This window comes from Apodemus sylvaticus, chromosome 10, assembly GCF_947179515.1.
Source record: "Apodemus sylvaticus chromosome 10, mApoSyl1.1, whole genome shotgun sequence".
In the NCBI taxonomy this organism is placed as follows: Eukaryota; Metazoa; Chordata; class Mammalia; order Rodentia; family Muridae; genus Apodemus; species Apodemus sylvaticus.
Genome location: NC_067481.1, coordinates 13,269,833 through 13,280,831, shown reverse-complemented (window position 1 = coordinate 13,280,831; position 10,999 = coordinate 13,269,833). Strand labels below are relative to the sequence as shown.

The window sequence follows — 10,999 nt, the reverse complement described above, 5'->3', positions numbered from 1 at the left end:
ATTCCGATGATAACCCAACAGTTTATTTTTATTACTGTTATTTTTTAAACAAAATTCACAGTTCGTAACTAGGCGCGTTTATCTTGTGATTTATGCACAATGTCGGGTTCTGTTTGGGAGTGACTGTTTTCCATGTGTGTGCAAGTGGTTCTGATTAATAATCCCTTCCCTCCCTTTCCCAGTTAACTTAAATTGTTGGTTATGATGGATTTTTTTCTTGGTAGATTAAAAAGTTTTTAGATTGTTACTAACTTGGGAAAAAGTTTCATTTAGGTTTTAGCGTGGGGTAGAAAGCTACCTTGTTGCCATATCTAAAACTTCCATAATCTATATTAAATGAGGGTTTTCTGTACTTACTTTGTGGTTGGCTATCCTTTTTATATTTAAAAAAATAAAAGTTATGTTACTAGCTTAAAGCTTAATTTGATATTTGTTTAAATGCCAAATATGTACGTATGTGAATGATGTAGAACGCCACAAAATGCATTTCATGTGTTTATATCCCCTTGGTCTGTACAGAGATAAACGCCCTGCTTTCTAAGAATTCCATGCTAGCTTGCTAGTTACTCCCCTTTGTCGTTTTACTCTTAGACTTTTCAAGATAAGTCTAAATTTAAAAATTACAACATTTAAAGCTTTATCTTTGTGCAACTTAAATATCAGTCAGAAGTTGTGGTTGGCATTCTGTGTCTCTGTGGGCTGACTGTAGGCACAATTGTCGCTGGGTGGGTGTAAGCGATCTGCTGAGAAAGCCGAGCTGGCCAGAGGACAGTCACTGTTTCCTGGACACCAGTCTGACATACTCTGTGCTGATCTAATAATCGCTGTTCTTTTGTTACAGACTGTCTCAATGGTAGGTCACAGAATAAAAAAGATGAAATAATTTAAATTCTTAAATGAATCAGTTTTTCTTCCTTTCCTCCTTTTCTTTCTCTGTCTTTCCCCCAAATTTTAGTGGGAAAGAATGAAAGTGAATTTTGGGATTAGAGTTTTGAAAAAGTAATGTATTTATTTTCTAAAATACATTTCTATTCAGTTTGTCAAAGGGTGGATTTCAAAACCTTGCTCATGGGCGTGGGGCAGACTCACTAACAAGTCCTGGAAGGAAGAATCTGTCCAGAGCTATGGCTTCTTTTTCACAGGACAGACCTGTCTGTGCCGTGGGGCTTCACAGTCTAGATAGGATTCCTGGTTCATCAGACCCACTGTTAGCTGCCCAGGGATCTCACACAGCAAGCCTTGTTTCTAACGTTGCTTCCTGGAGTTTGAGGAGTGAACCAATAGTTACTCTGTGTTGATAACTGCGATCTTCATGTGCAGGGAAGTCAGAGTTAGTGCTGGGGCCAGGTTCAGAAGTCCCTTCTTCTCACCAGCCGGATGTCACCGAAATCGGTGCAGTCCAGTCCTTCCTTTAAAACTTGACCCAGGATGCATTTTACTATTGTGTTGACATTTTGAAACTGAATTAGCACGATGGCAGTGCTGTCACTTTGTCTCCAACCTCAAAGAGTGAAGAAGTTCACCCTTGTGAACTTCTGCTAAGTTCTGGTAGTATACTTTCAGGTGGACCAAATCCATGATTAGCTAAGCGCTTCATTCGTCCTCCAGCACATCTGTCAGGGAACCACAAACCTCTCCCTTCTCACGTTTGGGGTATTTCCGTAGAAACCGTTGCTTTTGAGTACATACACAGCTAAAGTTAGTTTCCTGGTATAACTTTGGAACCATGACATCATTGTAAGAACTAGTAGAAGTAGCTTTGTGATTTTAAAAAAGTTGCCACTAGATGGAGAGCTTTTTCTTTGGTCTCAGCCTTGCCAGCCCCAGATGAGAGTCTGAGGATTCTGCATTTGCATTTTTTCCTACTTGGTACAATGTGAGCCTGACCCCGAGATCACCACACCGGAAGCACTCACTGCATGCACCGAAGCTGCATGCGCAGAGAAAAACTTGATTTTCCCTCGCTCTCCTTCCCACCCACAGCTGAGCGAGGTCTGCCTCATCTCAGCCATGACGGGCAGCCTCCTGTACTGCATTTGTGTGCGTGTTTTGGTGCCGATTGTTGATGAGGTCACCCAGTATTAAAAAGGTCCCTAAGGATAGTGTTCACGGACTGGTTCCCATTCCTGAGTGTGAGAAAGCTGTATCTTACTGTGAATGTGTAGTAGGCAGATGCAGTGTTAAACCAGCAATGTAAAGAGATGATCTTTATCACACAAGATGAGGTTCTGTAGTAATGGGTCGGTGAGATTAGACTAGAGAATTCTAGGATCCTAACTCTGGACTCCTAGGGGCAGTAGTAATTTACCAGTTCAGTGGCCAGGGGTTTAATGAGACACAATTGCTGCCTGGAAGAGAGTTGACTAATCCTTAGCTCAAAATTGCCCAGCTTTTGAAAATGCTGTGGCATACCCTCCAAACTAGTCCCCAAACTAGTCCCCAAAACTAGTCCCCAGCAGCTCACACACAGTCCTGGCTTTATTTGCTCACCAGTGGGAACATGGAAAGTTCTCACAGAAACTCAGAATATTTTTTTTTCCATGGGAAGTTGAGCAATGGTTCAGAGTGCGTAAGCTCTCAGAACTCCACACTCCTGAGAATGGAATTTTGTTTTCTGGTACTTTTGAAAAATGCCGGTATTAGCTTTTTTTTTTTTCTTGTTAGAAAAACTGTTAAAAGTAGTCTTATGTAGTCACCCAACATACTTATGATCAAATTGAGTTACTCTGGTCTTGAAAAGTTACAGCACACATGCTATTCCAGAATCTTGAGAAACTGGTCTGCATCCAGGGAGGCCGTGTTGGAGATGGACTGCAGCTCACCCGAGCAGACAGGCCGAAAGCCTCAAACCGTGCTTTCTGTGAACATCCAAATGTTTCCCCAACCCTTCCCCGAGTGAGCTCCCATTCTTCAGTGTGGCTTCCTCGTGCTTCCCCTATGGAAGAAGAGGAGAACCAGTTGAAGTTGCAGGAAGCTGTGCCTCACGAAAGGGCCTTCCTGATAGGGACATCTTTGGAATTAGTTTTCTCTGGTGAAGAGTTGGCTCTGCCGTTGTTTTCTCCCATAGCCCAGCCAGCCTTCAGCTCTGCCCTCTTGTCCAGTCACTCAAGGCTGGGATTTGCTGGTGTGAGTCACAGCACCCAGCTTAAATTTTTCTTTTCCCCAGCCAAAAAATTTAACTTCACAAATGGGTGTGATGCTCTACATTTTGGAATACGTCTAAAACCCCAAGATGGTGTGGTTTTCTCCCATGAGAGCCGCAGTTCTCTTCCTTACCCATTGGAGGCAGAGGGTTGGGCATGCCCATGAGGGTTGCAGACCTCCGTGCTGACTCGCAGGTTAGTGTCTGGGACATGGCAGGACTTTGGGGTGAATAGAAGCAAGGTTATTGCACAAACTGGGTTCTGGGGTTATGTACCTATATTGTGGGGTGCTAGGATGAATCAGAAACAGCCATTGTGAGACCAGCATGGTGACACATGCCTTAATCTAGGCACTTGAGAGGTAGAGGCGGGAGGATCAAGAATTCAAGGCCAGCCTGGTGTGCATGAGCTCCAATCTCAAGACCGAAACAATGCTATTCATTGTTGGTCACCCTATCTGTCCTTGGACGTAAGTTCGGGTGACGTTTCTGCTTCTTGATTTGTCCCGTGTTTTCTTCCTCCCCTCCATACTTTTTTGATCCTCTGGCTTTTATCAGAAGATAAAGCGATCTGATCTGATGATGTCATGCATGCCACACCTGCTGCCAGTTTTCCCCTTTGTGTCTGGCTCTTAGTTTGGACATACATGCTGTTACTTCCTCATGCAGCCCAGGCTAGCCTTGGATTCAGGGTGTAGCTAAGAGTGCCTTTGAACGTCTGATCCTCCTGAATGCTGGCATTACAGGCATTGCCACTGTGCCTGGTTTTGTGTGATGCTGGGGGTTGAACCTGAGAGGCAAGCACTCCACAAACCGTGTGAACCACGAGGCTCCTCGGGTACCAGTTCCTCAGTAGATGATCTTCAGATAGAAGTGTGCCCCCTAACTGAGCAAATTTACCTTTAGTTAGTATTTCTGAGGAGTGACCTGGTCAGGATTATTATATTCAGATAGTGTTAGGGACCAGAGTGTCAGTAAAAAGAGTGACTTTTTTTTTTTAAATCTGAGATTTACAGATTTTAGGTCTTGATTTTTTTTTAACTGTACCTACATATACAGTAAGGACGTGGAGGAAGCCAGTTATCCACTTGATGTCCCTTTATTTGACATGATAGACTAAAAACCGCTCCTGGGAACAGAGCTTCCAAACCTTCCAAGCCTGGCCCAGATCCGGGTTCCACAGTGTGCTCAGAAGATAGTCTGCAGTCTTGATGGAGCCAGAACTCCTCGGGAAGAGAGAGCCCCAGCCAGTGCACTGTAAAAGTGGTGACCTCCACCCAAGGGCAAAGTCGAGGCTTGGTAGATTCCATCCGCCTTTGTCAAAGCCTTCCTGCCTCCTCCCTGAGCTTGTGACTTGGCCTCCACCACCCCAGGGTGGCATGGGGCAGCAGAGGCCTACAGACCAGCACAAAGTGCCGACTCCAGTTATGCGTTCTGAGGCCCCAGGCTTGGTGCCCTTAGCTTGTCAGATTAGCCTGGCCAGAGTCCGGAGCCGAGCGTTGTGCTGACCCATCGGCCACGACTCTTCGCTCGCCATGGGCCTCTATGCAGTCCTCCACTGTCTTAAGGATGATCTGGAGTCTGCGGTCCAGGGCCAGGAGGTGGGGCTCTGTGAGGACAGGCGTGAGCTGGTCTTCTAGCAGTGACTCCCGCATCACATCGCTGAGTCTGTAGTCAGCCTGAGCCAGCAGCCGAAGGTGCAAGAGTGTTTTCTTTTTTATCCTGACGAGATAAAGCCCGTGGGGCCAGGTCAGCAAATTGAGGAAGGTAACTGGGCCTGTGCATGTCCACTCCTCGCAATCAGCTCTTGGCACCTGGTATTCTTAGAGATCTGATTTCTCTAAGGCAAACACATTTCACTGAAAGTCGTGTGGCAAAGGAATTAATGGTGCGTAACAGTGTGTGTGTGTGTGTGTGTGTGTGTGTGTGTGTGAGAGAGAGAGAGAGAGAGAGAGAGAGAGAGAGAGAGAGAGAGAGAGAGAGAGAGAGTTAAAGCTGACCGGAAGCAGCTTACAGTAGGTGAATAAAGCTGTCTGTTGTCTGAAAATCCAACTTCCATAGGCCAATGTCAGAATGTGTGTCTCCTGTGTCAGATTCTAAAGCCACAGGGATGACAAGTGACTAGGTCCACTTTGGCTTTAGGGTTTGGATTTCTTTAACACTCAAGCAAGCAGCCTCATTGATTTTTGACACAAAGAACTACTGCTCATCCTGTTGAGAGGAGAGAGACTTGAATGAACCCAAGGACTTTGCTTTGGACCATTCATGTGCCAAGGGGGCAAATGGGTTCTGTTAGGTCTCAATCACATCTTTATAATTAAGACGATCCTACTACCACAGGCCTGACTAGAGTGCCAGAGAGACAGAAGAAGTAGGTTAGGTGTCCTTTAGAAAAGGGGCTGGAATTTCAGTCTGACCCACTTTTACCAGACTTCAATCAGGGTTTGGCTTAGATGGTGATGAAATAGGGATGTTTAAGATCTTACGTAAGGAGAGCAGAGGACTGAGTTAGTAATATCAAAGAGCACTGATTTCTGTAAAAGTGGGTGATTATCCGAGTGGATTAAAGACTAAAGTTAGTGACTTTAAAAGATCAGATCTTAACTCATTTAAAAGGACGAGGGAACCTATCCCTTAGGGAAAGCCGGCTGCAGCGTGGGAAGCTAGGCAGCTCACATCATTCTGACCACAGTATCCCAGACCAGAGATGTGTGTACTGACTGCTGCTCGTGGTACTCACAGCGTAGAAACTCACATGCAACACTGTGCGAGAGGGGCGAGGATAGAGAGTTCATCCTGGGAATGCCGTCCAAACCTATGAGAGGAGACAGAGCCCTTTACTCTGGATGCTTTCTGCGATAACCCTTCTGCGAATTAGGTGGGATTAGGCACCAAACCATGGCAGCCATCTCAACAGCGCCCCCATCCACCAGGTCGCAGAAATTATGACCAAGCTTCCCCTGCTTCTGCAGGCCAGCCTTGGAAGCTAAGCTGTACTCTGCTTCCAGGAAAGCAACCATCTACTGAAAAAATACAGGGAGTCTCAGCCAGGTTCACTGGTGGACACACAAGTGCTCTCACACTGGAGAATCTGTGCTGCTTAGCAAAAGGCGGGGGAAAAAAACCCAAAGGTTAGTGGGGAATAGGGTCAGATGGAAACAGGTCCAGGCAGTGCGGGCCCTCTTGCGGTGTCCAGTGGGATGTGGGCTTACCCTCTGGCATTGTCAAGATGAATAAGGTACCCATCATCCCCAAACTTGGTGAACATCTCATAATGGTGTCGGTCCATGTTTCCTGCAGTAGAGGGGAGAGATCAGAGCAAGGGTCTGAAGGCCACAGGTATGGAAGATCCTGACCTGGGTCCTGGGGATGGGGATTGGTCAATACTTGAGAGTGTGAGCTTGGATCACAGCGTTTCTAGTTTATTATTATTATTATTATTATTATTATTTTTTACTTTACTGCTCCCCCAGCCTCAGCCTGGCAGCCCAGTGAGCAGAACTGTGCCATTGTGCCTCCTGTACGTGCTGGGCATGCTTGGCCCAGGCAGCCTCAAATACGCAAGCGCAAGCATCCTTTCCCGGGCCCGGTGGGACTAGAAGGTAGAATTACTGGTTTGTGGAGCTGAGGCCTTGCTTTGGCCCTCCCAGCCCTGGCTTCCTCTCACTAAGTGAAGGGAACATCCAGCTTCAAATCTGATGCTCATTTGGGTCTGAGGGCAGGGGTGGTGCATCTGCATCACGAGCAGCAACCCCTTCAATAGCCCCTCCCCCAACCTGCACTACCCCACCCCCTTCTAAGAAACCAGGGCGTGTTGTTTGCTCTCTTGGACTCCTGTGAATATACAGGAGGTGCAGGGCTGTCTAATCCTCCTGATCCAGGCTGTAATTTCGGCCAAGGTCTCCCGGAATCCTAAGCTGCCCGGTGCCCCGAGTCGGTTACCTACCAATCAAGAAGTCAAAGACGGCCATGTCAATGATGCCGAGGAGCCTGTTGCTGCTGTTGTAGGGGTAGATCTGCTTTACCGTGTCACAGTAAAGGGGGTTGAGCTCCCACCTGAGGGGGAGAAGAAGTCCTGGGGCTGGAAAAGCCAAGATGCCAGGGTGTTGGGGGCCCTCTCCATACTTATCCTCACACTCACAAACCCTGCTTCCCCAAGCCTGCCCTGGCCCAGTGATCTCAGGTTGCCGGGGTGGTTAGCTGCCTCCCTCCAGGAGGACCCTGGGTAAGAGCATCTGCAAAGAGAGGTTCCGGGATGGCGGGAAGGGGGCTTAAGAGTCCTTTGACTTGGCTGATTGCTAAGTGGGAGGCTGGGGTGCCGCATGCTAGAGGGAGGTCACAGAGCAGGTGGTGGAAAGGCTGGCAGCACACCTGCTAGCTCTTGAGCCTTACTCCCCTAAAATTCCCACAGCACCCATGACCTCCCAAAGGCTGGCATCTGCCACACACAGTTTCACAAAGTCACGGCCTGAAATTCTTCGGTCGACTGTTTCTTCCCGTCAGAACTGTGGTGATGTGCCAATGGACCTGTTCACTGAGTCCATTCGTTTGGTGCATGTACTGTGCTAGATATACTATTTAGAGCATATTCATATATGGCCATATAGCAGATGGGTCTTGCTCCAGGTTTTACTCCCTCGGCTCTTGTGTACTTTTTTTGAGGTCTATGTGATATGCATGTATATATGCATACATGTCCATGTGTGTGGGTGCACATGTGTGTGTAATTGCTCATGTACGCAGGGCCTGAGGTCGATGTCCAGTGTCTTCTTCCATCCCTCCCCACTATTTATTGATGTCTTTTCTGAACCCAGGGCTTGCCAATTCCCACTAGTCTATCTGTTCTAGCCACCTCAAATAGGGGACCCAGTGTCCCCGTCTCTCGAATGCTTGGATTACAGGTCGCTGCCATGCCTGGCTGGCTGTCAATGGGGTTTGGCTCTCTGAACTCCAGTCTTCAGGCTGACCCGGCAAGCACTACCCACGGAGCATCTGCCTAACCTCTCGTCCTGTGGTTCTTTGTTATAGTATAGGATGAGCCTTACAACTCAGTACACAAGCTAACAGGAATGAACATCTAATCTGTTGATCCTAGGATCAATAAGAGGATTGAGGCAGCGTGAGGATTTAGTGCGACCACCTGGAAGAGCTGGGTTGCAGGGTCCTGGGCATGGAGGTGTGGTCAGGAAGCCCATGGGGGTGTGGTCAGGAAGCCCATGGGGGTGTGGTCAGGAAGCCCATGGAGGTGTGGTCAGGAAGCCCATGGGGGTGTGGTCAGGAAGCCCATGGGGGCGTGGTCTGGAAGCCCATGGGGGTGTGGTCAGGAAGCCAACTCACTCCTCTTTTCCTGACAGTGAGTAGGAACGGATCCAGGGATTGGGCACAGACAGTCTGGGGGCCAGGTTGAGGGATGGCAGGAAGGCGGAGAGGGAGCCTTCCAGCAGGTGTGGGTTGCCGCAGACAGCGTACTCAGTCTTGCACATGTATGGACACTTGGCGAAGAAGCACACGTTGTTAGCTGCAGGTGGAGGGAGGAGAGAATGAAAAAGTGGGGCCTGATAGGTCTGTCATCTTCTGCCCCGAGAAGCCCCTTGGGAGTAGGATGGGGGAATTCAAACTCCCAGCTCTAACTCCAGGCTGTTGGACCTAGCGATTCATTTTGGGTACCAAGTTTCAGATGTCTCAGAGCCTCCTCTCATAGGAGGAATGCTCTTTGATAGGCTGGATGCATAATCTCCAGCTCCAGGGAGACCAGCGTCTCACAGTTCTTTACTGTCCGTCGTTTATCTGGTGTTACACTTAAGTAGACCTGGCTGGGCACGTTGGACGGCAGCACCCTCCCACCGCAGTGTCGCATGTGTTAATGGCAGAGCTCAGACCACTGCTGAACCGACCAGTGGACATGCTGCCTCCCCATCTACTTAAGACCCAGAGTATGGCTCCGGCTGATACTCCACCTGGTGACACAAAGAACACACTCTGCAGGATCTCATTCTTGGTGACTTCTAGGATTTCCTTGGTGACATTCACCAGCCTCCCTACGGTTGGTGGCACCCGTCGGAAGTCCAGAATCCTGGAAGATGAGGAGCCTTGTTCAGGTGTGAGGGATAGGCAGGGCCTGGGGCAAAGCCCTGTGTCTGGGCCAACAAATGTTTCCTTGTACTTGTTTTGTTTTTCCAGGTAAAGTGATATATACCCAGAGTCCCAGTATTTGGCAAATAGAGACTGGAGGATTAGTGTTTGTATCAGGACCTTCGAAACCTGTGATATCACATAGGTGACAGCTCGACCTATATACCTGTTGCCAAGGCAACAGTCACCATATTCCCAGAATCCATTGGGCTCACCTTTACCTGCGACCATGTCACCATCCGTATATATAAGAGAAGCACCCCCTTCTCTTTCTCCCTCTTCTCTTTCCACAGTCACCTTTGCCCTTTCCCTTCTCAATAAAACTCATGTGGAACTGTTTGGCCTGGTGTGGTCTTTCTGGAGCTGCCGCTGCTGCTCATCAGCCCCAAAATTAGGAGTTCAAATCTAACCTCAGCTATGGAAAGAGTTAGAGGTCAAACCGGGCTTCATAGTACTCCCCAGTGAGACATAACAAAACAATAAAAAAAAAATCTACACAAATTGTTCATTACATTAAGAGACCTTGTCTTTTTAACCTAATAGAATTGGAAGGACATATTAGACTTGAAGGCCCTACTTTGAGGTAGAAGAGATGAGAAATAAGAAAGAGAGAATAAAAAATAAAAATCTACACAAATTGTTCATTACATTAAGAGACCTTGTCTTTTTAACCTAATAGAATTGGAAGGAGATATTAGACTTGAAGGCCCTACACTGAGGTAGAAGAGATGAGAAGCCAGAGAGAATACTGCCACTCTCCGAGTTCTCCCCAGAGGTCTGGGTAGCATCCCCTCCCCAGGGGACTGGCCCTTGCAGTCAGCGCCATCTTTAGGGACCAGACCTACCTGTCCAGGTGGAAAGCTGCAATCTCAGCGTTGTGTCTCTGAAAGTCTATGAAGTAGAAGAAGTCCTCGGGCGTCTCCTCCTCTCGCTGCTGTCTGGAAGGAAGGAAGGAGTCACGCCCTCGACTCAGCCTCCGGTACTAAGCCCTGGGAGAGGGTCTGCATGGTGCTGGTCATGTGGATGTAGATGGTGGACCCACAAATTAGGAACCAGCCTCTCCCTTCCCTAGCGGGGAGGAGACATGCAAAGTAGGGAGAAGCGGGCTTTCTGTGGATGCCCTCAATGCCAAGTTCCCTGAGGAAGGAGCTTTGCAGGAGAGTGGCTGATTTGCCCCCCAAACCAAGAAATACAGGGGACAGAACTCTTAGAAACTCAGGTGGGTTGTGAGAATGGACCCAGTCAGAGAGCTAAGGAAGGCTGACATAGTTGGTATGACCTGGGTCGATTTTCGTATTGCTGATGGATTCCTGAAGAGCATCACCCTGCTGGGGGATTCGAGGGTCTGGGTGTAGTGCCGTGCTAGGAAAGTGCTTCCTAATCACTGGGGCATCCTGGGCTGACTTCCCTGTTATGGTAATAAATGGGGAAGGATGATGACCTTTGAATAATTTTATACTCCAGAGTGTGGACCTGTTCCCAAGACTGGAAAAGCAAAGGAAGTCATAAACAGAGGTAGTACTATAAACAACCACACAGACAACCAGCTTCCCCAGCCAAAATACTAAGGCACACTTTCAGGACAATCCTGAAAACCCTCAGTGAAGCTGCTAGATTGTAGACTGTAGACTCCAGCTCTAGTGTAGCCATCACGTCCAGGGCTGAGGGCGTGGCTGGATGCTGCCTGTCTGTTCCCATTCTTCCATAAGAACATACACTCTCAGA

At 48.0% G+C, this 10,999-nt stretch overlaps 1 protein-coding gene across 2 annotated transcripts in view; it reads right to left on the bottom strand.

Annotated features, from left to right (window-relative positions):
* The window catches only part of Fam20a (FAM20A golgi associated secretory pathway pseudokinase), a 64,570-nt gene that overhangs the window by 9,632 nt on the left and 43,939 nt on the right, over positions 1-10,999 (bottom strand). The window contains exons 5-11 of one of the 2 annotated variants that reach the window (XM_052194504.1): positions 10,120-10,212; positions 9,100-9,215; positions 8,480-8,660; positions 7,089-7,198; positions 6,355-6,436; positions 5,898-5,957; positions 4,223-4,864 (exon numbers count right to left, since the gene is read on the bottom strand). In XM_052194504.1, the coding sequence (XP_052050464.1) occupies positions 4,600-4,864; positions 5,898-5,957; positions 6,355-6,436; positions 7,089-7,198; positions 8,480-8,660; positions 9,100-9,215; positions 10,120-10,212 (907 nt within the window). In that variant the 3' untranslated portion in view covers positions 4,223-4,599. Of the gene's footprint in view, positions 1-4,222; positions 4,865-5,897; positions 5,958-6,354; positions 6,437-7,088; positions 7,199-8,479; positions 8,661-9,099; positions 9,216-10,119; positions 10,213-10,999 lie in introns of those variants that run through there. The other variant, XM_052194506.1, reaches the window with a different exon arrangement.